Source organism: Panthera uncia, chromosome D4 (assembly GCF_023721935.1).
Source record: "Panthera uncia isolate 11264 chromosome D4, Puncia_PCG_1.0, whole genome shotgun sequence".
NCBI classification, from domain to species: Eukaryota; Metazoa; Chordata; class Mammalia; order Carnivora; family Felidae; genus Panthera; species Panthera uncia.
Window position 1 is genome coordinate 90,881,084 of NC_064807.1, and position 23,825 is coordinate 90,904,908.

Below are 23,825 nucleotides of genomic sequence, written 5' to 3' on the forward strand. Positions count from 1 at the left end.
TTCGTCTCCAACACGTTGGGCTTTACTCGGGAATTTGTTTATGGGGTGTGTACATACGTTTTGTTTTCTGTTAGGCCGGCTGGGTTCGATCAAGTGCATTAGTGAGTTTCCTTCCTTTTCCTCAAACCAGAACTGTAAGGCGAGAGGATTGGAAAGGCTTTTGCCCACAGGGACAGGGTGAGGGAGAAGTGAACGGCAGAAGGAAGGTGTGACCTCGTTTTGGAAGGGGGAGGGCGGGTTGGGGGGTGGCCAGCGAGCAGACGAGGGCCCTGCCAGGGTGCCGGCCCGCAGCCGCCTGCTGGTCCTCCCTTCCCTCCAGGGCAGCTCGGTCCCTGCGACCTCGCCCAGACCTCACCCACCTACCGGGGGCCCCGGGCTGTGGGTCCGGAGAGCTTGATGGACGAGCTCCGGACCAGGAGCGGGGCGCAGGGTGGGGCTCCGGGAGGAGCGGGTACAAGTCTTTGCCGGACCGAGGGCGGCATCCCGTCTCCCTTGCAGGGTGCTGCTGCTGTGGGGACGTGCTCCTGCGGGGAGACCAGGGTCCCCCGGAGACAGCACGTGCTCTAGAGAGACACCGTGAGAGGCCTGGCCCCACCCCTTGTCCCGCAGCAGCCTTCCACGCCTGCTGTTGGGGCAGCCCCCTCCCCTGCCCTGCCGCTGGCAGGCAGGCGGTTTTCTGTCTCTGCGGACCGCCCGTTCTGGACGCGCACCCGCTCGCGGCTGTGCACACGGCCTTCGGCCCTCGCGTCGGGCTTGCTTGCGTGTGAAGTTGGCCAGGTTCTGCGGCAGGCATCGGGACTTCTTTTCTTCTGAGGCCGAAAGAGACCCCACGTACGGACAGACCACGTTTCATTGACGTGTCCGTTGATGGACCTCAGGCTGTCCCCACGTCGGCCGTCTTGAGCCACGCTGCCGTGGGCGTCGTGTGCGGTTTGCGTGTGGACGCGGCCCGCCGGCGGAAATGGAGGGCTGCGTGTTGAACCGCCCGGTGGCCCGACATTCCTCGTGGCATGCTTTCCACGTAACGCCTTCGTTTCACCTCCTGCCCCTCCCACGGTCTCTAGAATCTCGAACCCTTATTAGTTTTTAATACAAAAAGTGTTTATTTAAAAACAGAAGCGGCCACTGTGCCGCGTGTGTGGTTTTGGCTCACCGGTGCCCTGTGTCCGCCCGTGTCCCGTCCTGAGGGCCTGTGGCTTCCCGTGTCCGGGTGTATTTTGATGCTGACCGTCTGGGTTTAGCATTGGGTTGACGGTTCTTGTTCCCGTCACCTGGAAGCCAGCCCCGCGCGCGGCCCGGGCCTGCACAGGTGAAGTCTGCTGCGGGTCGGTTCAGGTAAAGCGCACTCTCTCTCTCGTGGCTTTTTCCACCTGTCACGTAAGGTTGATTTACCGTGTGTTTTGGGTGCAGTTCCGTCCGTCTTGCCACATGTACGGATTGATGGTCAGAATACGGGATAGCGCCGTCGTCCCTGTAGACGCCGCTGCGCTGCGGGCCCCGCGCCTGTGACTCCCCAGCCAGTGCCCTGCTCTCGTCACTGTGGCTTGTCCGAGGGTGCCGTCAGTGCGGCCCGACAGCGTAGAACCTTCTGAGGCTGGTGCCGCTCGGCAGGATGAATGCCTCGGAGGTTCAGATGTCGTGTGGATCAGAGATTTGTCTTGTCTGTTTGCTGAGGAGCGTTCCAGTGCTCAGACGACCCGTCTGTCTGAGCATACACGTGTTGAGGGGAGTGCGAGTGGTTTCCAGATCTCTGTGGTCCTGCGTAGAGCTGCGCACGTTCGCACACAGGCTGCCGGGGAGCCCGCTTCCGTTTTCCCAGAGGGCCGGCCTGACTGTTCGTAAAAGATACTTTGGAAGTTCCCGATCGAATGTCCCCAGTGTTTAGACACGGTTGATTTTTGGGTGTTGTCTTTATGTCCCGTAAGCTCGATAAACGCACTTACTGGTCCGGGAGGTTGTTAAAGTGTGTGTTTTTGTAGCTTTGGGGGGATTTTTCACATAAACAGTCGTGGCATCTGTGAACAAGGACAGTTGTGCTGTCCTCCAGTCGGTATGTGCTTCACGTCTCTTGCCCACCGTGGCCCACCTGCAGAGTCCCCCGCTGGGAGACGGAGCCTGGGTACAAGAAGGGGCTGCCTGGGCCTCGTTCCCGCTCTCGGGAAGGTTCCCTCTTTCACCACCGGGTACGATGTGACCTGCAGCCTGGAGCGATGCCTCCGTCAGGCTGCCGCAGCTCCCGTCCGCTGCTCCTGCTTCGCAGAGAACTTTGTCATGACTTGGGTGCTTTGTGAAATGCTCTCTCCATGGCAGGTGTTCTGTCCAAGCGTCTTCCTCTGTTTTGCTGCTCTAGGCGCCGACGTTGACTGGCCTCTGAGTGTGGAAGCAGCCTTGCGTTTCTGGATTAAATCCCACTTGGTTGTGGCGTGCTCTTCATTTTGTGTTTCTGGATTTGGTTTCATAATCTCTTGATTTTGCAAGTCCACTCGCCAAGGATGTTGAGCTATAATTGTCTTGCTCGTAGTCTGTGGTTTCCATGTCGGGGTGACGGTGGTCTTAGGGAGAAGGCGTCTGGAAGCATTGACGTTGAGGTTTGTTTCGTGGCTCGGGCTGTGGTCTGTCTTGGTGGGTCGTCCGTGTCCACCGAGAATGTGTGTCCTGCTCTTGCTGAGTGGAAGGTTCTCCGCAGCTTAGGTAAATCGAGTTAGTTGGTGGGTTCTTACAGGCCCACTTCTGTCTGCCCCAAAAAGACACGTTGAATCCCCAGTAACTCAGAATGTGATCTTAATTGGAAACAGGGTCTTTATAGTGATAAAGAGCTTCAAAGGAGGCATAGGGTGGGCCCAGTGCAGTGTGATTGGGTAGCCGTATAAAAAGGGGAGGCCCAGGGGCACCTGGGTGGCTCAGTCAGGCAGGCGCCCAGCTTCGGCTCAGATCGTGATCTCACGGTTTGTGGGTCCCGGCCCCACGTTGGGCTGTCTGCTGTCAGCGCGGAACCTGCTTGGGATTCTCTCTCCCCCTCTCTGCCCTCCCCCACTCTCTCTCTGTCTCTCACACGTTAAAAAAAAGTTCTTTAATAAAAAAAGGGGTCGGGAGATTTGGACACAGACACACACAGAGGGACGGTGGTGGGAAGGGACCCAGGGGGAGGCCAAGTGAGGACAGAAGGTCGGACCGCAGAGTCAACAGACGAGGACACCGAGGACGGCCGGCTCCCCGGCAGCTGGAAGAGGTGAGGAGGGTCTCCCCGCAGCGAGCACGCGGACTCGTGGCCTCCAGAACCGACAGGCTGCTCCCCCCCCCCCCCCCCCGGCGCGGGGTTCCCGGTCACAGCAGCCCCGCAGGTGCATACGGTGGCCGTTCGGTTCAGTCCCAAGGCAGGACGCCGGCTCCTGCTGCCGGCGGCCTCTGCTCTCTGTCCCGCCGCGTCGCTCCGGCTGTGCTGAGGCTCTTTTGCGAGCCACGCACACGTTGGGGAATGTCTGTCATCCGTGGGCGGCGGCCGGCTTCCCCGCGGAGGCTCCCTCTCCGTGGAGGCCAGTGCAGCCGGTCGGGTTTCCTTCGCGGAGGGTTTTTATGGCTTGCCTCCCCCGTCCTCTTGCGTCCCGCCCCCTGACAGCGTGTTTGACGTGCTTGGTGAGCGGCGGGTGGGGCCGGGGGCTCGTGTGTGTGTGTGTGTGTGTGTGGGTTTCCCCGGTGCCGAGTGAGGTGGGGGAGTCCTTTACGTCGGTCCTCTGTCTGTCCCTCCGTTTCCTCTCTCCTGCCTGGAAGGACAGGATTTGAACATTTTTTAGTGCTGTTTTAGTGGTGGTTCTAAGGAGCACACCACTTTTTTTTTTCCATGTTTATTTTTGAGAGAGGGAGCGAGCGAGCCCAGGGGAGGAGCAGAGAGAATCCCAAGCAGGCTCCGTGCCGTGCTGTCGGCGCACGGCCCGACGTGGGGCTCCGTCCCACAAACCGTGAGACCGTGACCTGAGCCGAAACCCAAGAGTCAGACGCTCGACCAGCTGAGCCCCCCAGGCGCCCCGCAACACGCTCAACTCCTAACGGTTTACTCACGGACTCGATAGTTTGCACTCTGACTGGGGTGTAGGCACCTTACCCCCAGAGGTCCTTTATAATCCCCCACGGGGCACCTGTCTAGACTGAAAACCCCCATCAGGCAACACTACCGCCTTCCTTTCAGCTGTCAGACGTGTCTTGAAGAACCCAGGAGGACAGGGGTCGGTCTGTGTCTGTGCCGTCATTGCTGGCGGCCCAGCCTCGTTCCGATGGCACTTACTCTTGTCGGAGAAGCTTCCGTCGCTGGCTGTGGAGTCTCTCCATCTTCTTTCATTTGAGAACTTATCTCGCCTGTATTCGTGAAGGATGTTTCACTGGACACGGCACTCTGGGCTGCCAGCCTTTCCGCCTTTAACTGTGTCGCTGCTCCTCGAGGCCTCCGGGGCTGCCGGTGAGGGGCCTGTAGGGCAAGCACAGTCCTTCCCCACCGGTCAGGGTTAGTCTGTCCTCGGGTTTCAGAAGCTCGGTGAGATGTGCCTGGGCGGGGACGTCTTTGGCTTTACCCTGTTTTGGGCTCACTCAGCTTCTCAGACCTGTGGGTGTGTGCCTTCCGCCACATGGGACAAGTTTGCAGCCCTTGCTTCTTCGGACCCCCGTGCTCTTTTCCTTTTGGGCCCCCCGCGGTACGAATGCAAGACCTTTAGTTCTGTCCCCCAGGTCCCTGGGGCTGAATTTCCTCCTGATGGATTTTCTTTCTTTGTTCAGGTTGCCTAACTTCTGTTGACCTGTCGTCAGTCAAGTTCTCAGACTCTTCTGTCCGTCTCCATTCTGCTAGTCTGTCTAGTGAGTTTTAACGGTTTGGTGATTTTGACTTCCAGGCCCAACATTTCCAGACGACTCCTCTTTGCTGAGACCGTTAATGTCTTTACATTTATTGCAGAATGTCTGTGATTGCTTCTTCGAGTGTTTTTCTGACCTTTACTTTAGAGTCTCAGAGAATTTCAACACCTGTGTTTTTTCACCCTTGGCATCCGCTGAAGGTCTTTTCCTCTGAGTTGGCATCTCGATGGCTCCTTGCAGACCAAGTAATTGTGGGTTACATCATGGGCATCTCGAACGTCACTTGAGCGGGTCTGGGTGTCGTCTGGATCCTGGGCGGCTGGGGTGTCTGCTCCACGGGCATTAGCTCTCGTCGGGTTTGGGCCCTCACCCACAGCGGTCTGTGGCCCGGCCGGTGTCGGCCCAGCTTCCGGGCCCCGGCTCTCTGGACCTGCCCTTCGGCCGGGATCGGGCGGGCCCGCGAGCTCTTGTGTCTGGGTGTGCGGCTGGGTGGTCAGCCTTAGCGGTCACGACCACCTCCGCCTCCACTTAGCGGCCATAACCTCCCTCTCGCCTGGGTGCCAGCACCGCCCACTGCTCCAGCCAGAGACTCGGGGCTCTTGCTACCCCACTCTGTCGTGCCCCTCCTGGGTCAGTCCACGTCGGGGTCCTCCCAGCGGCAGCCAGAAAGGGCACGGCAACGGGGGTTCTCTCAGAGCCACGGCTGTGCTCCGCGCTCAACGCTGGGGGCTCCCGTAGCTGCCACGCCTGGTGCCACCGGGGGTCACCCAGGGCATGAAGAGAAGAGAAGAGGCCCGGGCATTTCCACTCCGTGAGCACCAGGGTCTGAGGCCACTAGGAGTCCGGGCCGGCACGGACACTGAGTGCGTGTTCTGCTCTCACTTGCCCTTGCCCGCCGCTGCTGTCGCCGTGCCACAGGAGGGCCGGGGCCTGCGTGCCTGTACCCTCTCACTGGGACCCATGACCTCCCCCACAGAGCTGTAGGGTCTCAGGATCCTCGCCGGCCCGCATCCCGTGTGTCCGCTGCTGCCTCCGGCCAGACTTCGGCACGCGTGTCCCGAGGACGTGCGCAAGGACGCTCTCAGGCCATCTTCTCTCTTCCTGCGCGCCCGCCCCACGACCCTGCTGCCTGCCCAGCCTTCTGCACCCGCCCGCGGACTGAGCCTCATTTCAAGCTCACGCCCACTTTTCTCCGTCCGGCTCCTTTACAGTCCGTGTGCTTTTCTTACCCCTGTGTTTTTGTTCTGCAGATTTTACTGTTTCCGTGAGGAGTTTAACCTCGATGTATTTTAAGTCCTCTTCAGAAAACCGCCCACGTTTATGGCTTCTCGGGAGCACCCGTGCACTTGTGGGGCTCACTGGCGACTTTTCGTGGCAGAAGCCTCGTGGCTCTGGCTGCTCGGTCTCGGGCATGCACGCGTGGGCAGTTCCGGGTTCTGTTCTTCTGCCCTTGCCTCCGGGCCTCCCTCCCTGTACTGTGTCCGGTGGTTCTGAGATGGGTCCCTGTTGTTACCACGGGCTGGAGCGCCCACTTTGGCTGTGCGGCCCGCGCCGGCGGACGCTGGGCCCTCCGCCTCCCTAGCCGAGCCCCTCACAGGCGCTGCCCGGCTCTCTCCCTGTGGCTGGTGTGGCTCCAGCCCCGGCAGCCTCTGGCCGGCACCACCTCTGGCCTGGAGGGACATCAGCTCCCAAGGGCCTGTCCCCATCTGCCGGCTTTGTCTTTTCAACGGTGGCAGAGGTGGCCGTGCACCGAGCGGCCGACAGCCCAACACGAGCTCCAGGTGCAGCCAGGCGCAGAAATCGGGCCCCTGCCGCATCGGCGCCCCCACCCGTCTGCCACCCGTCACCCAGGACATCCGCTGGTGAACCCCCAGGTCGGGCCAGCTCTGCCCCATGTCCCCATCCCGCGTGCCGTGCCCGCAGAACTCGCCCCCATCCCTGCCCTGCCTGGGCTTCCCCAGCGCTTCCCCAGCGCTTCCCCAGCGCTTCCCCAGCGTACAGGTCGGGCGCCCCTTGTATGTCTCCCTGCGGGGGCACGCACACGTGGTGGGCACGCTCTGGCGTTTTCTGCACGCCGGTGACCTCGTCTGCTCAGAGGTTGTGGGGCACGGCCGCCGAGGAGGCAGCCTTGAGCCACACTGCCTCCACCAAAGCCTCGAGTGTCCTGCTACCCGTCAGGCAGGCACGAGAGTCACGTAGACACCACCGGGCCCCTCCCTGCACACAGAGATCGGATGGCGGTGTGCTGTTGCCAGCTGTTTATTTGGGCCCCAAACGGGTGACCGGTGACATGCAGTTTGCCTGGGCCCACGGCAGACTGACCCGTGCCGTCGGCCCCGCTGCCGCACAGACCGATTCCCTGAGGAAACACCGCTCGGGGCGCACGGGGCCAGCCACGGGTCACGTGTGGTGCTGACGCCCCAGGACCCAGGCCCTGGGGAAAAAGAGTGGGTGAAGGGTGGGGCCCCCAGCGTCCGGTGCATCCCACGCCAGCCAGGAGGCTGCCCCGGTGCTGGACGTCATGGCCGTGGGAGGTGGCGTGGGGCGTGAGCGTGGCGGGCGGGGGTCAGGCTGCCCCGTCTGCAGCCCCGCTGAACCCCCTCCCTGAGGCAGTTCTGTTCCCGGCTTCTCTGCCCACCACACGGTCTGGGCAGCGGCCGGACCCTTGGGAAGGGGCTGTGGGCCTCTGGCGTCTTCGGCGGGTCCCGGCGGCCCAAGGGCACCCGGGACGCTCCGGTCGGCCAGCGCCCCCCTCAGCGCCTCTGGCTGGCAAACCAGGAGAAAAACGGGTGGGGACGAGGACGCGGGGCCTGGTGGATGCGCACGGTGCGCGGCGAACGCCAGGCTTTGATGGTGGCGTCGTCGCTGGCCGTCAGCAGCAGCTCCTGCTCCTGGGGGCTGAAGACCACAGAGTTGACCACGTCCTGGTGCCGCAGCTTCGCCAGGCAGATGTTGTAGTGCCGGTCCCAGATGTAGCCGTGCCGGTCTTCGGCCCCGCTGCGGGAGAGCCTGGCGTGAGCCCCCCGCCCGCCACACCCAGCCCCGGCCCGCCCCGGCCCCGCCCCTCCCCGCTACCTGGCCACGAAGTCCCTGCTGACATCCAGGAAGATGAAGAAGCACTGGTCGTTGGGTGTGTAGGCGCGGTGGGCCCGCAGAGCCCGCTTCACCTCCCGCATGGTCTTGAGGTCAAACACCAGCAGGTCGATCTCCTCTGCGATGGGCGGTGGCTGCATGGGGTCGGCCACCACAGAACCGCTCGGCCAGGCTCGGCTGTTCACGTACAGATACCTGGGCAAGGGGCACCCTGCTTGGTACCGGCGGCCTGCAGAGCCCCCCCCCCCCCCCCCCCCCGGCCAGGACACTCTCGGGGGCCCACCTGTTGTCCGGGGACAAGCCCATGCCGATGATGTGTCCGTGCACGTCGATGACGTGGTCCAGGGCGTCAAAGAAGGCATCTGAGCCCCGCCCCTCACCCAGCACAGGCCCGGCCGTGGTCATCTGGTGTGGCAGGATCTGCTTAATGCCTGCGGGGGCGCCGGGTGAGGGGAGCAGCGTCACCTCGGCACCGGGAGCACATCTGAATCAGAGGCCCCCACGGAACACACCGTCCTGGAGGCTGGAGCGCGGCTGGGCCCCCCAGTCTCGCTCCCTGCGAGGCCACGGGACCCTGGCCTCCCCCCTCCCCCCCAGTCTGCAGGGAAGCCTCGCCGTCCCTCCCCCCGCCCCGGCTCCAGCGACTGGGGAGGGCCTGCCCCCACTACCGATCTGGTGCGGCGAGTAGGTGAGGCAGCCCGTGGTGAAGACGAGGAGCTTGCGGGCAGCGTCTGTGCTGTGCTCGGGGGGCTTGGTGCGGCCCTGGGCCAGCAGCTCGGCCACCTGCGTCTCCAGCGCGTGCTCTGACAGCTGGGGCTGCGCCTGCCCGTCCAGGAGCCCGTCCAGGAAGCGCCGCAAGCCCTCCTTGGTGCGGGCCGGAGCCGGCCCCGGGCCCACCGCCTCGTCCTCACTGTCGCCGCCCAGGTCGAAGACGCGGCCGGGGGTGGCACCGTCATCCAGCAGGAGGTCCGGGCTGTCGAAGCGGCTGCAGTCGGCCACCATCACCGTGCGGATGGTGCTGGCGTTAAGGTTCTGGATCTTGAAGAGCCGCTTTACCACGTTGACGTTCTCGGACTCCACGTCCTGGGGGTGGGAGACAGCAGGTGGGCAGCAGGCCGAGGAGGCGACAGCCGCAGGGGGCACACGCGCCCGCACCTGGAAGGCGTTGTTGAGCCAGAGCACTGAGCAGGAGGTAATGTCTCCGATGCGGTGCAGGTTCCCCGAGATCAGGCTGGTCTCCGTGAGCCAGCAGCCAAACACGTCGTACGGCTTGTTGCGCACGCGGGACAGCAGGGCGAAGTTGTCTGGGAGGGGCGGAAGCGGGGACAGGGCTGTGAGGCGCGGGGCCTCGTGGGGGGCGGGGCCTCGTGGGGGCGGGGCGGGGTTGGCCGAGACAGCCCGCCCGCCCCAGGCCGGCTCTCACCTAGGCTGATGACTGCGATCTCACCAGACGAGGAGTTGTGGGGCCCCAGGAACACCCCGGACGCCAGCAGCAGCGAGTCGTCCTGGTTGAACTGGGAGAACTGGGTGTAGCTCCAGTTATAGGGCCGCATGTCCGCGCTGTGCAGCAGCGAGACGGTCAGGTCGTTGTTCCAGATCTGCGTGGGGGCTCAGTCATCCAGGGGCCTCTTGTGCCCACCCTGCACGTGACACGGGGGCCCATGCTGCAGGCCCCTCTCCCAGCTGAGCTCCTGCCCAGAAACCACCACTGGGATGTTGCTCCTTGCCCCAGGCTGCCAGCAGACCCGAGGTGTGTGGGTCCACAGGGTCGGGCTCCTCACTCTCCAGTAGCAGTGAGGGCCCCCCACCCGGCCTCCGTCCTATGAGCCCCAGGTCCTAGCGGAGATGCTGCTCCCTGGCGGGCTGGGCTCACCTTCACCGTGCAGTCCTTGGAGCAGGAAGCAAACTGGTAGCCCGAGTGCGAGAAGCTGAGGTGCAGGACCTGGTCCGTGTGCTCCTTGAGCGTCTGCACTTCCACGCAGGGCACCGTGTCGTAGAGCCGCCGAAACTCTTCATACCAGGATGTGGCCGCTGGGGGCGGGGGGGGGGCAGTCACTGCTGGGGCCCTGAGCCTCCTTTCCCACAGAGGCCAGCCACCCAGACAGCATGGGGGCCAGCCCTGCTCCTGGAGGACGCTAGTCACCTCAGCGGCAGGGCTGTCCCCCCACCACCACCGCCCCCCACCAGGCCCTGTGCTCAGGCATGGACTGGCTGTCCCCCATCAGTGTGCGGGCCACACGGTGCCTTGGTGACCGCTGTGCAGATCTGGGCGGTGGGGGGGCCAGCGTGGTGGCTTCAGATGGTCCACATGGCAGCATGTGGTCCAGATGGGAGCATGTGAATGGCCCTGTCTCCCGCCCAGCCAGCCTGGTGGACCATGGGGCCACGTGCAGGCCCTGACCTGGGTGCCGGGGCACGTCGCGGGCCACCTGGTAGTAGCGGTAGAACTGCTCCCTCCACAGGAACTCATCCCGGGACACGGCATGCCACTGGCGGCACACCAGCCCAGCAGCAAGCACGTCGGCCGGGCCCAAGCTCAGGAAGATCTGGTAGACGAGGCTGTCAGGGAGCAGGGGCGCACCCCCCTCGTCCATTGTGACATTCTGCCCGGGCAGCCCTGAAACCCACACGCGGTCCCCTTAGTTGCCAGTCACACTGTGGGAAGGGACCCGGGCTGGGGCGACTGCCCTGCTGGGAATCCCACTGCACTGACAGCGTGCAGGGGGCCAGCTGACACTGCCCACCTGGCTAAGGATCCGACAGCTTCCCCAAGCCCCCTGACCCCACACTCGTGACGGGCCCCCCGCAAGTCCTAGTGATCCTCTGGAACAGGCAGCTTCTGGGAGGGCAGCAGACCCCTCCCAGCACCTCCTGGCCTGGTCGAGCCTGAAGTGGGAGTATGGGGCAGCCCCTCTGGGCCCCAGATCTGATCTCAACCCCAGAAGGGTCCTGGTCTGGGGCGCTGGCCTTCTGGGTGGGGCCCTCTGACGACCTCCCACTCATGGGCCCAGAGAGACATGTGGACGCCTAGGCCGGTGACTGTTCAGAGGCCAAGAAACGAAGAACCGGTGACCCGCACGCACTCCAGTCACTCTGACCTTGTAGACCCAAGGCTTCAGAGCTGTCAGGCTGGGACAGAGATCCTTCCGAGAAGAAGCTGGGGCCGGTGGGACGAGGACCAGACAGCCCGCCCCGGACGCCGCCAGGGGCACCAGCCGGCCCTTGGCCTGTGCCTTGTGGTCTAAGGGAGCCCTGCCAGGCGGTCAGCGGGCCAGCGCGGCCACTGCCCGGCGAGCTGTGGGCGGGGCGGGGGCTGCCAACGTCCCCTCCCACCCTCCTTCCGAGGGGCTGCCGGGGGCGGGGCCTCGGCTCGGCCCCCGGTCCCGGCGCGGCAGCTTCTGCGACACATTCATCGGCAGAGGGCGCGGCCGAGGCCGAGGGGCCGGAGACTGGGGGGTGGGGGGGGCGGGGGAGGGCAAGGAGCCGGAGACCGGACGCGGCCGGTTTGCGACGCTCCCCGGGGCCGGGGAGACGGGGTTCGGGGGCCGGGGCCGGATGACGACGCTCCCCGGGGCCGGGCGCACTCACCGCGGCCGCCTCTGCCCGGCTGTGCAGCCCCCGGCCCGGCGCCCGGCCTCGGCCGGCGGACCCGCTTCCGCCCCGCCGCTCCTGCCGCCGCGTCTCTATGATGGAGCCCGCCAGGCTGACGCCTCGAGCCCTGAGGCATCGATAGCCACAGAACGCCGAGCACCCGGCAGCCTGCATCGGCAGTTGCCGCGCCTGCGCGCACCGAGCTCGCTCGAAACAGCGCCCCAGGCGGCCGGGAGGGGCGGCGGCCTTGCACGGCAGCTAGTGGGCGGGGCCGAGACCTATGCTCGCTGTAGAACGCGGGTTCGGGTTCGAGACCCCGCGCTGCCGCTGGCAGCGGCTGGGGCCCTGGGTTAGGGGGTCATGGACAAAGAACCAGAGGTCGACTAGGACTCTGTAAGCAGGATATGGAGCCAGGGCCCTCCCAGGAAGTGCAGAGTCGAGGAGGCTAGGGGTGGACTCTTGCTGGGGGCGAGAGGGAGGGCAGGGTGCTTGGTAAGGCTGGAGGTGGGCCGACGCGGACTTCCTGTGCCAGGCTTCCGGGCGACACTGGTCAGTGGACTCTGACCCGGGGCCTGGCCGTCCTGCCCTGGGCCTCCCCCACTCTGGTCACTGCCACTGCCATGCTGACCCCCAGGACTGCTCTCCTCTTGACTCTGCTCCTGGCTGGGGGCTCCCTGAGCAGGAGGGCTCGGAGACCCCCTCGACCCGCGTCTCCCATCAGCACTATCCAGCCCGAGGCCAACTTTGATGTTCAGCAGGTAGAGGGATAGGTGGGTGGGCAGGAACTCATCTCGCTTTTCAGGGGTCATCCCCTTGTGTTCTCACGTGACTTGCCCCTAGTTTGCAGGGACGTGGCTCCTTGTGGCGGTGGCCTCCTCGTGCCGCTTCCTGCAGGAGCAGGGCCACCGGGCTGAGGCCACCGCACTGCATGTGGCTCCCCAGGGTGCAGCCATGGCTGTCAGCACCTTCCGGAAGCTGTGAGTCCCCGGGACAGACCCCTGACCCTGATCCCAGCTTTTCTCTGGCCTGGACCAGAGTCCTGTGAGACGCTGCCCGGGTTGGGGTCCTTAATCCTGCCCTGCTCACTGCCCCCCTTCCCCCCCCCAGGGATGGGATCTGCTGGCAGGTACGGCAGCTCTACAGAGACACAGGAGCCGCGGGGCATTTCCTGCTCCAAGGTGAGGGGAGGGCGTGGGAGGGGGTGCAGGGCTGGGCGTCAGAAACCGCCTCAGCTGACTCAGCATTGCCCAGCCCGAGGTGCCCGTGGGCCGGTAGATGTGGTCGTCGGGGAGACAGACTACCGAGGCTTCGCCATCCTGTACCTGGAGCGGGCGCGGCAGCTGTCGGTGAAGCTGTACGGTGCGTCCACGCGGGAGCCCGAGCTTTGCGCACGCTCGGGGCCATCCGTGTGGAGCGGCCCAGATGGACACACAGACCCTCCCTGCCTCCCTGTATTCTGATTCTCTCCAGCTGAGCAGGGGTCGAGGGAGGAGCCCCCGCACATAGGCCCGCGTGTGGGGACAGAGGGGATGGGGAGGAGGGGTGGGTGGGTGGGTGGGTGCGTCCCAAGCACACAGACCCTAGGCCCAGCGTGCCCTGCCCGCTCCCTCACCACGTGCCCAGGAGCCCCATGTGCCCCACAGCCCGCTCACTCCCCCCGAGTGACGCGGCCCTGAGTGCATTCGAGCAGCGGATCCAGAGGGTCAACCTGACCGAGGACCAGATCTTGTTCTTCCCCAAGTATGGTAAGCCTCCCTCAAAGCCCCCAGTGGCCTGCCTCGCCCTCCCGCCTTGTGCCCTGCCCCAGCCACTCCTGACCCCTGCCTGGGCCCTCAGGTTTCTGCGAGGCCGCAGACCAGTTCCACGTCCTGGATGGTGAGTGGGCAGTGCTGGTGGGTGGTGAGGGGAGGGCAAGGGCAAGGGCACCCGCCCACACGCCCCTCCCTCTCTGGCTGAGTCTCGTCTCTGTGCCCCAGAAGTGAGGAGGTGAGTCCAGGGGGCAGCCCTGAACTCAGAAGGAGTGAAGACCCTGAAGGTGATGGCCCCCGCTGCCCCGTTCACTGAGCCCCGGCACCCCGCCGGGCAGGGCCACCCAGGGGGGACTGGAGCTGCGCACCGCCCACGGGAGCGCAGGGGCGCTGCTTTCATTAAACGCTGTCTGTCCTGGCCCCTGATTCCTTCCTTTCCTTCCTTTCCATGTCGGACCTGGACCCGGGGCCTCCCTCTGCCCATCATCTCGTGGGCAAGTGGCACTGCTCCCGGGGTGGGCTGGAGAGGAGAGCGCCGTGCCCTGCTGTCCCTGTGCCCTGGTCTCCTCTGCTTCGTTGGGCCCCCTGCGTCGCCGTTCCAGCTCCCCTTCCCTGGTCCCTGTGTCTAAGCGCTCGTGCCCTGCTGGTCTTACTGGGCTGCCCTGGGTGGGCCCAGGTCCCGAGCCTGCCCCCTGCTCAGATGTTGGGGAGCCTTTTCTAGAGGGCTGAGGAGCTCTGTCCACAGGTTCTCCTACTCGTGCTGACCCGGAGCTCCCTCCTGGGACAGGACAGCCGCCGCAGAGGCGCAGGCAGACCCCCTCCGGGTTCCTGGATGTGGTGCCTGGGTCTGAGATGAGCTGGTATCCGTCTTAGTCGGGAGGCGGGGCTGTCCTTCTGGCTGCCCCCTGAGGGCTGGCAAGAGCAGATGGGGCACAGCACGGACCACCTGGGGCCGAGTCCTGGCATCGGGCAGCTAGGCCCCCGGGGTCAGGGGGGTGGAGATCACGAGGGTGGCCGGGCAGGGAGAATAAGGAGTGGGAAATGGAGAAAGCAGGCCAGCCTGATTCGTGTGCTAGGATTGGGGTGAGCCCGGGAGCTTGGTGTACAAGGGAGGGAGCCCACACCCAGGGTCTGAGCACGGTCACCAGGAACCAGGAGGATGGGTGTGCTTTGCTCTGTAGGGAAGATCTTTCCGGAATGTGGGAACTCCAAGGCCAGTGGGAGATTTAGGCAGGGGGAGGGAGGGGCTGAAAATGGGGTAATGATGTGTCCCCCACACAATGGCTGCCTGCAGGGGCCCTGCGATGCCAGACTGTCGGGGGGGCGGCGGGGGGGACGTCGAGCCCGGAGGAGGGTCTGCCTCCTCACTGCCCCCCAGGGTAGACTGCGCATCCTTTCCACACACCGGGGCGTCTCTCACTGCGGGTTCTCAGAAGTGAGGACATCCCTGAAAGAGAAGAATCGGGACTGGGAAAACTGACCCTAGGGGTCAGTTCGGGAAGCCACAGGGCACTCGAAAGAAAACGGAGTGTTGAGTCACCCACATGCAGCTCTCCCCCCAGGCCAGGACCCCGGGGGTGGGGGCGTAGGTCCCACGGGGCTGGGGGACAGGTGCCCTGCGGCTAAGGGAGGGAGCTGTGGATACCACCCGGGGCCAGGGGCCTAGCGGGCTGGGCCTAGACTCTGCCCTGCCCCTGCTGGTGAGAACACTCTCCGGATTATTACAGCCGCATTCGGCACCCCCTCCCCCCATGTTGCTAAACCGTCTTCTCCTTTTGCCGGAGGACACTGGCCAATTTCGGCAGCTCAAATGACTTGGGCTCCGGGGCTGTGGCCTCACACATGCCTACCCTGTGCCTGAGGGGTCTGTGGGCGTCCTGCTCCGGGATGGTGTATCTGGGCTCTGAGGACACCTCCTCCGTGGAGGCCGGCTTTCTCCTTCTACTCCCCTCGGTGGGCGGCCTCCCTAAGCTTCACTGGGCGAGATCCAGGCTCCGTGGCTGTGAGTCAGCACCCTGGGGTGCTTCCGGCTGAACGTTTCCCATCCTGGAGAAACGTGCACCCCTCACCCCCTGCCCCCCACAGTCCCCTGGGAACAAGGACATTGTGGTGGGGGGCACCCCTCCAGTACTTGGGGGGGGGTCTGAGGGCAAATGGCAGCCCCAGGTTGGAGCCAGGCTGGGGCTGGAAAGTCAGGAAAACGGGCATTCACTTGGCCAAAGCTGGGCCTGGAACCAGTGCCAAGCCCCCTGTCTTGGGACCCTCGAGGCGTCCACCTGATGAGTGCTTCTGAAGTACCCGCCCGGCCTGGGGCACAGAGGCAGGGTGGCGCCCTGTCTAGAGCTTGCCACTGACTGACGGTGAGGCTGAGGGGGCACCTGGGAGCTGGGGCCCCCACCCTAGCCCCCCTTTCCTCCCTTCGCCCCCAGTGGCCTCCTTCCCCGGGCTGCCGGGAACTGGGGCCGGGGGCCAGGCCATCCCAGGTGAGCTGTAGGCCACAGAGCAGGAGGACCACTGTCTGGTCCCATCTCTACATGCCCACTCGGCCCACTGGCCCCGTCCAGACCAGGAGGGTGGGCAGTTACTGGGAGGAGCCAGCCGCAGCCCTCTGGGGGCTCCATGTCTGCAGTGGGCGGGGACCATGCCCGACTCCGCAGACTGGGGGTTGCCCACCCAATGTGTCTTGATGCCAGACTCCCAGGAAGACAGACAGATAGGGCCGGGAGAAGAGGGGGAAGCGGGGAGCCCTGGCCCCCAGGATTTTGAGGGAGAAGGGCAAAGGAAACTGTAGCCTCCCCACATGCCCCACATCCCAGAGACCCACAGCAAAGAGCTGGATACAGTGCACCCGCATCACATGGGCCACAGCTCGGAGCTGGCGTTACCCCAGAGAGTACCCTGCATGCCTCACCCCACGCCCCCCGGACAGAAAATGAGGGGTCTGCTCTGGGGTGTGGGAGGGTTCAAACAGATCTCCCTCCGGGGTTTCTGGGAGGGCTACACGTCCAGAGGGCTGCGCCAGAGACCCTCCCGAGTGACCCCAGGGCTGAGGTCCCACAGAGCCCGGGCTGTCCCTCTGGGTCTCCGACAGCAGGTCTGCGGGGGCGGGAGCGGGGGTTTGGGGAGTGGTGATTTCAGTTGTCATGAATTTTATTTCCAAAAAAAAAAAAAAGTTTAATGCACCCTAATTGTCACAAAGTACGGGAAATAATTGTAGTTCTGAGTGAATTGTTTTTATGTAAAATAATGTTAATTATAATTTGTATTTTGCCTTTTGATTCTAAAAGGATTTTTAATAACTTAGAAGAAAAAAAATACCTTTAAAAGACGTATACAAACTAAATTGGCAGCCGCGGTTGGGGGCCTCGAGGAGGAGCACTGTCCTGGGAGCCCACCGGCCTTGCCGGGACTGGGGCGTGCTGTGTCCCAGGCCCCCAGCGCCCGCGGTCCCACAGGCAGGTACACCGTTGGCCCTGTGGGGGAGACTGTTGACGCTCTGTGCTTGGCTCCGCTCGCCGGGCCTCACAAGGCAGCTCCGGGGGGGTGGGGGGGGGGGGCAGATGGGCCAGGCCCCTGCCTGTGGGGACATGGCTGGACATGGCTCGCTGCGGAGGGGACCGTCCACCTCCCTCCAGCTCACGGCAGGGGCGTCACACGGGGTCGTTCCGCGCGTCCTGCTCCTGCCCAGCACTGCTCCCACCCCCGCCCGCGGCCGGGGTGAGGACCTCGGGGATCCCCGGACTCCAGCATCCCCCCTCCGGTGTCCCTGTCGCCCGGGACCGCGTCCTCGGGAAGAGCGAGCCCAGAGCACCACGTCCGAGTTTTCGGGAAGAGAGGAAAGAAGCGGGGAGCAGCTGGGGGCGCTCCTGCTGTGGAAGACAGGACGGGACGGGGACGGGGGGCGGCAGGAGGGCTCCTGGGGGGGCCGGCGGGGAGGGGGGGACTGCCGCGAGGGGGACCCGCGGACCCTGCCGCCTCTCGGGGCCGGCTGCGGGGACGGCGGTCGGTTCCCCGGCCCTCGGGTCACAAGCGGAGGCGAGCAGCCACTCCCAGCCCCCCAAACGGTGGGCGGGCGGCGTCACGTGCGCACCCTCGACCAATCGCATTGGGGGGCGGGAGGAGCCTCGCCGGGGCGGCTCTCGGCGTCCTCCGCGCAGCCTGGGACGCGCCGCACGGGTGGCGGGGGTGCCGCGTGGGTCCCTAGGCCGGGAGGAGCGGGCGGCGTCCGGGAGAGCTGGCCCGAGGGGCCCGCCCGGCCTCCGCTGCGGCCGGCACGTCGTGGTCAGAGAAGGCCGGGCTGGGGTCCCCGTTGGGACCGCCGCCGCCCCGCCCCCGGGCTCCCCGGAGCGCGGGCGCCAAAGGGGCTGCTTTCGGGTGTTGGGCGGGCTGAGACTCGGGTCGGGATCCCCAGGGCAAGGTCGGCGCCTGCAAGGAGGGAGGCGTTCAGGGAGTCAGGCGTAGGAGTCAGGCGTACGCCAGCTTCTGTGGGACGGTGATCGCTTTGGGAAGTTCTGGGCAAAAACGGGTCACTTGCACCTTGTCTCCTTGTGGGCCCTCTCCCCAAGTAGTAGAGCCACACCGAGCAGCGGGCAGAGCGAGCCCAAGGAATGCGGTGCTGCCCTGCAGGCTCGGTTCTCGAGGAGATGCTGGTGGCCGCAGCCCCCCCGACCCCTGACCCTCCACCTGGCAATGGGACTCGCTCCTGGAGGAGGAAGGACCAGGCGGTCCATGCCCTTCCATGCAGAGTGAGGGCCAGGACAGAGCAGAGCCATGAGGCTCCTCGCCTCGGGAGACAGATGCTTTCCAAGTGTCCTGGCTGGGGCCCTCCTCCTCAGGACAGGCTGCTGGAGGCCCTGGGGCGGGGGGGGGAGGTGGCCCAGGACAGCGGACGCACTTGACTGCCTATGTGGGAATGTCTGTTTGCTTCCCAGGCCCTTGCTCCAGGGATGGCCAGGTGGGCTACATGCCCAGAGCCTGGGCCCTCTTGCACCCAGGCCCAGTGTGCGGGGGCTTCCTGCCCCCTGCCCTCCCTCTGGCAGAGGGGCCCCTGTGATCCGCCCCTTAGTCACCTCTATCTGGGTATTCTGGCTGCCTGCCCCGCCACCCCACCACCTCTGGCCTCACTCTGACCCGCCGCTACCCCTGCCCCCCCGTGACTGTAGGGCCACTTGGCCCTGTTCTTGCCCCACACTGTGATTTCAGGGACTGTGGAGCAGTGTGGGGGCGGCAGACCGGACTCTACACTGTGTTCCTGCAGCAGAACACTGTGCCCCTGACCTTTGGGACTAAAAAGGTCAAGCTCCCTGTGTGAGATGGAACATTCTGCCCTCCACCTGGTAGCAGGAATGCCGCTAGGGTAGGGCTAGGCTAGGGAGGCGCCTCAGGCCTCTGACCCCCTCACTGGCATGGGACACTGGGAAGGGGTCCCAAGGAGGTGTGGAGCTGGGGTCTCAGGAATCAGAAAGCAAGGCCCAGAGACATCCCTGGGAGCTAGTGGGCCCAGCAAGCACCCCCAGCACCTCCATTTTCTGCCCACCTCCCTTCCTGGGCTGGGACCCAGATGCCCTCCGTCTTTGGTGGGCGGGATCTGAAGAGGGCCCGCCCCTGCCCAGCCCACCCCCAAGCCCTCTGCACCCACCTCTTCTGCCAGTCCTGAGCAGGAAGGTGCGGGGAGCACACCCCTGGGGAGGGGGACCTGCCAGGTGGGCCCATAAAGAGGTGAGTATCTGAGACCACAGCGACAATGAGCACTTACTTCTCCGTCCCCGCTGACATGGGGCCTTGGTCTGCCCTGTGGGTGATGCTCATCTTGCTTAAAGGCCAGACCTCAAACACCCAGCCAGGCATGATCTCCGTCTTACAGAGTTTCCAGGAAGACCAGGTCTGGGGGCCGGGTTGGAGGGGGAGAAAGCCAGGGTCCAAGTGCAGGGAGAAAGGAGGGCCATGGTGGCCGGGGAAGGCACCACCCGGGGAACCCAGCGTGGCCAGCCTGGTCTCAGTGTCCTCCCCAGAGATTCCTGACATCCAGCAGAAAAGGGCCCCGAACAGACCTTCTGGGCAGCCGCTCCCTCCTGTAGCCCCTGCCAGTCCCCGTGAGGTGGGGACGTCTCAGTCCCTCCGCACAGATGGGGAAACAGGCTGGACAAGACCAGCCACCAGGCCAGGTCACTCTGTCCCTGCCAGACCCAGGGCAGCCCCCGGCTTGGCGCAGGCACAGGCTGCCTGGCGAGGGTGTCAGGGCTGCCCTGGGCTCTGCCGACTCCGGGTCCCCACAGTTCCAGGGGGAATGGTTTGTTGTCGGCCTGGCGGGCAGCACCCACAGGAAGACAGACAGTTCCTTGCTGAGCCCGTTCACTGCGACATTCGAGAAGAATGGAAACGGCAGCCTTAAAGTGTCACATGCCATGACTCGGTGAGTGAGGATCCCTGACCTGTACCTCCAGAAGCCATGGCTTCATGACTCAGGTCCAGCATGGGCCCCCGTGCCATGTTCTCCCAAGACCCTCTTCCAAAAGTTCAGCATAGGCTGCTAGTGGCCTAAGCCAGTTCTGGGGACACACACAAGAGAGGGGGGCGTTCACCGGATCACAGACTCTGCAGGGCCTTGGGCGCTGATGGATTTCAGGTACAGCTGGATCCAGGAGCTCAAACAGTGTGATCAGTCCCCATCACCTCCTCCCTCTCTCTCTCTCTCAGCTCTGCTTGCCCTGGACTTCTGTTGTTCAGGGAAGTTCTCACCTCACAGGGATAAAACATCAGCCTAGGCCGATGTGCTTTCCAGGGTCTCAATTCCAGAAAAGAGATCATCCTGGTCGGCCTGGCCACGGCCTCTGACTGGTTCTCCTGGATCAGTTGCTGCATCCAGGGTGACAGGTGGTCCGGTCGGTGTGCCTGAGTAAAGTGCCTGCTCCCCGGCTGGGAAGTCTTCATGGAAGCGGGGTGTCTTCATAGACAGCTGCCTGAAATGAGGTGGAGGGGGGCGCAGCCCGCCCTTCGGGGGACACCGATGCCACGAGGGCTTCCTTCCCCTCCCCAGATCTCCTGCAGTCCTGCCCCTGCCCCCTCCTTGCCCACCTGCCTGGCTATGGGGGAGCAGAGGGCCCAGAAACCTCTCTGGCTAGGGCTCTTTGGCTCCACGTTAGATACACGAGGAGCCCGAAACGAGGGGGGTTTGTCACGTAGACCAGGGTCAACGCTAGAAGCCGAGAGCCTCTGAGGGGCTCCACTCGGCCCCTGCCCTCGCCTGCCGGCGACCATCGTTGAAGCCACCTGCACCACCAGCCACCCCAGAATCCCCCACCGGAGCGGCTCAGACTCTCGGGGCCATCTGACTGGCCTGGTTCCTGCCAGAGGTTGATCACTGGGGGGACCGTGGGGGACAGAGAGCCCAGTGCAGATGCAGCCTCTCCCCGGCCTGCAGGCCAGGCTGCACCTGGTCGCTGCTTAAACAAGCACAGGCACCTGGAGAGGACCCCGCACTGCTGGCCGTTTCCCCGAGGACTGAGCCCGGGCGGGGGCAGGGAACCAGGCCCCGCACGGCAACAGCCGCCCGCAGCCCCCGCCCCTCCCCGCCCCGCCCGGCTCCGCGAAGTCCACGGCTGAGGCCGGGGGCGCCGGGCAGTGCCCACTGGGCCCACTCCGTATTCCCAGAGGGGCCACCGTGGCCTAGAAAACCCCTCACGATGGCACAGGCGTGCACGTTTCAGGTCCTGTTCCAGGCTGAGGACGAGCTGTCCGCGGGTGGGCTGGGCAGAGGCTTCACCGGCCCACACCTGGCTGCTCCTCCAGGAGGGACACAGGGCAGCCCCGGGGCCCACGGAGTGGACACAGGCCTCCCTGGGGAGAGCAGTGGGCTGGGCCGTGCCCGTGGCTTCAGACAGAAGTCTCCTCCAGACAGACAGCTGTATTCTCTCAGGGGCCCACTTCGGGGCCCGCCCCTGAGAAAGGCAGAAGGAAACCAGCGGTCCGGCCAGCTTCTGGAACCTTCCTCCTCTGTCCATCCCTGCTCTCACAGGGGCCACCGCTGTATCACCTGGTCTTATGTGCTGATCGCAGCGGCCCAGCCTGGGGGCTTCTCAGTGGACAACACAGCGGGTGAGGGGGCGACAGTGGAGAGGCGGGGAGGCGCTGGTGGGCGTGCCCCTGACGCTGCGCCGTCACCCCTCAGCGCCCGGGAAAGGCCCCGAGGAGGTCCAGGTGCACGACACTGACTACAGCGTGTTCGCTCTGATGCTGTCCAGGAGACGGTCGGGCGGTCAGAGCGTCCTCACGGTCAGCCTGCTGTGTGAGTGCCTGGCCGGCGGCCGCAGTAGAGCCCGAGGGACGGGGCGGGGTGGGGGGGGGAGGGGCAGGGCGCCCCCACTCGCTCCGGTCACTGAGGGCCGTGCTGCGCTCATCGGGCCCCAGGCAGGACGTGGGTGATACGGACCCGGGTGCTGGAGAAGTTCGTCCACCTGGTCAGAGCTCAGGGCCTCTCGGATAACAACGTCGTCTTCCCGGACTTGGCCGGTCCCGGGCTCTCAGGCTGGGGCGGGAGCCCGGACCCAGCGTAGGTAGCTGCCCATGGGCCTCAAAAGCCCTGTGGGAGCCCGGCGGGTGAGTGTGGACGGTGTTCAGGGTCGGCCTGTGGGGCCCTGGCAGCCCCAGAGGGTTCAGCCTGAGCCCAGAGTGGGGCGGGGGGGGGGGGGGGGTCCATATTTGATCCCTGTCCCACCCCCGCCCCTCCCACCTCTGGCCCTTTACAGGTGTAGGGCTACGTGAACACGCTGGCAGACGTGTGCATGAAACACGCGCAGACCTCCACACACACGTGCACGTGTAACCACGTAGACACCCACGCACGCACACGTGTGCACAGAGGTGCACGCACACTGGACACCGTGCTCACAAGCACCAGTGCTTGAGCGCTCCCTTCGTGTCTTCGGGGAGTCTGGGGGCCCGGGTGGGGGCAGGGTGGCGCCCTGGAGGGCACGTCCCTCAGTCCCTGGCCGGCCTCCCCCCCCCCCAGCCCGTTTCTCCCTCGGCCCCAATTCCTCTCCCCTCCCGGAAGCTGCCAGCTCTCTCTTGTGCGTCTTGCTCCTCCCCAGCTCTGCCCCCAGTCTCTCCCCCATCCTCCATCCGAGGCTCTGTCTCCCCCATCAGACTGGTCCCCCCATCCGAGCAGAGCAGCCGTTGAAGGTGGACGCAGCTCCTCCCCGGCCAAGGCCTGTGTCACTGCCCCGCACTGCCCTCTTCTGCTCTCGGCATGAAATAAACGCTCCGTGTTGGGATCCAGGCGTGCGACCCACTGTGACCTCAGGTGGGTAGGGGGAGCCCGAAGTAGGGGCCTCTGAGCACACTCACCCACCCCAGCCCACCAGGCCTGTCCTTGCCCTCCAGGCTTCCTGGGGTGTGTGTGTGTGTGCCCGCGCATGTGGCTTTGCAGGCCCTCGTGGATTGCACAAGTTGGTCCCGGGACGAGGCCCCTACATCCTCCCCACACAGACCCCCACCTCCACCCCGACACCCCCTCCGAGCCCTGCAGCTGCCATGAGGGGTGCAGCTGGGGCCCCAGAACACGAGCAGGCCTCGTATCCTCGTATCTGGATACAGAGGCCCCGGCCTTGGGGGCGGGGGGGGCACAGACGGGATTGGCTTCCTGCCGGTGGGCACGCGGGGACGACTTCCCTAGGCCTGACCGACACTGGGTGTACGGACCCTTCGGGTACGGAGAGCCACAGCCCGGGACTCCGGCACGCTTGTGCACACTCGAGGGCAGCTCACAGCTGCCCGACCCCAGACAGGACCAGCCCTCCCGAGTCTCCCCCCATCTTGGCCCCCACGGCGCTGCGAGCAGGGGGGCAGCGGGCCAAGCCCAGGGCCCAAAGTGGAGCTGGCCCCACCACAGATGAAACAACATCTAGAGAGGTCTCTTGCTCTGTGTCAGCTGGAGTTCCTTTGGCCCGAGTGGATGCCCCCAATCCGGGCCTGCTCCTCCCCCAATCCAGGGTCAGCAGAAGGAAATAAACGCAGGTGGACCGTGCATGGCCCTGGGCCAGCCTTCATGCCTTGGCCCTGCAGCATTGTTGGGACGGGGACGTTGCTTCCTCCTGGCCTTGCCGGCCGAGGTCCCACAAAGCCCTGCAGCAGTTGCAATGATATCGATGGGCCGCCTGGGGCTTCCCCCGGTCCTGCCAACGTGAGGCTGTGTCTCGGGTGAGCCTTCCAGGCCACAAATGGTGGCGACCTGTCGTGCACGAACCCAGGGCAGAGGCCAAGGTAGCCACACACGTGAAAGCCAGGGAGGTCCCCCAGGGATCTGGGGTCTGGCCCCTGGTTGAGAGGCCCCGTGGCCCTTCTCCAGCCACACCCCTCCCAGCGGTGTCCCTCCTCCCAGGCAGGCGCCCCACCCACCCTCACCCGTTGGCAGGAGCCCAAGCTGGGTGGGCAGGCTGGGCAGACCAGGCCTGGAGAGGGGGGAGAGGGAGGAGAGGAAGAGGTGGGGCGCAGCCAGGGACGGAGACCCCTGCACGTGACCCTAGTCTCCACCTCCAGGAAAGGACGGACGTGCCTTGT

General features: G+C 65.1%; 3 protein-coding genes across 6 annotated transcripts; 2 read left to right on the forward strand and 1 right to left on the reverse strand.

Moving 5' to 3' along the window:
- Nucleotides 1–7,082: 7,082 nt before the first annotated feature.
- Nucleotides 7,083–11,785, reverse strand: FBXW5 (F-box and WD repeat domain containing 5). 3 transcript variants are annotated; one of them, XM_049631871.1, is made up of 9 exons: nucleotides 11,521–11,784; nucleotides 10,334–10,549; nucleotides 9,806–9,963; nucleotides 9,356–9,530; nucleotides 9,088–9,236; nucleotides 8,601–9,015; nucleotides 8,216–8,363; nucleotides 7,915–8,127; nucleotides 7,083–7,836 (listed from the first exon to the last, which is right to left on the reverse strand). In XM_049631871.1, exons 1-9 carry the CDS (start codon nucleotides 11,657–11,659, stop codon nucleotides 7,593–7,595), a joined length of 1,857 nt encoding a protein of 618 aa, XP_049487828.1. In that variant the 5' UTR covers nucleotides 11,660–11,784; the 3' UTR covers nucleotides 7,083–7,592. The 3 variants fall into 3 exon arrangements, with proteins under 3 accessions (XP_049487828.1, XP_049487837.1, XP_049487822.1); XM_049631880.1 differs by adding an exon at nucleotides 11,031–11,173 and having other exon boundaries at nucleotides 8,601–9,236; nucleotides 11,521–11,580; XM_049631865.1 differs by having other exon boundaries at nucleotides 8,601–9,236; nucleotides 11,521–11,785.
- Nucleotides 11,786–11,840: 55 nt separating this feature from the next.
- C8G (complement C8 gamma chain) lies at nucleotides 11,841–13,690 on the forward strand. 2 transcript variants are annotated; one of them, XM_049631896.1, is made up of 7 exons: nucleotides 11,841–12,281; nucleotides 12,364–12,500; nucleotides 12,631–12,701; nucleotides 12,775–12,882; nucleotides 13,167–13,268; nucleotides 13,360–13,398; nucleotides 13,503–13,690. In XM_049631896.1, the coding sequence occupies exons 1-7, from the start codon at nucleotides 12,144–12,146 to the stop codon at nucleotides 13,511–13,513; spliced, it is 606 nt and encodes a 201-aa protein (XP_049487853.1). In that variant the 5' UTR covers nucleotides 11,841–12,143; the 3' UTR covers nucleotides 13,514–13,690. The 2 variants fall into 2 exon arrangements, with proteins under 2 accessions (XP_049487853.1, XP_049487847.1); XM_049631890.1 differs by having other exon boundaries at nucleotides 12,019–12,281; nucleotides 13,500–13,690.
- A 3,727-nt stretch (nucleotides 13,691–17,417) lies between these two features.
- Nucleotides 17,418–21,860, forward strand: LCN12 (lipocalin 12). The gene is made up of 4 exons (XM_049631910.1): nucleotides 17,418–19,683; nucleotides 21,286–21,365; nucleotides 21,439–21,555; nucleotides 21,678–21,860. The coding sequence occupies exons 1-4, from the start codon at nucleotides 19,397–19,399 to the stop codon at nucleotides 21,821–21,823; spliced, it is 630 nt and encodes a 209-aa protein (XP_049487867.1). The 5' UTR covers nucleotides 17,418–19,396; the 3' UTR covers nucleotides 21,824–21,860.
- The last annotated feature ends 1,965 nt before the right edge of the window (nucleotides 21,861–23,825 follow it).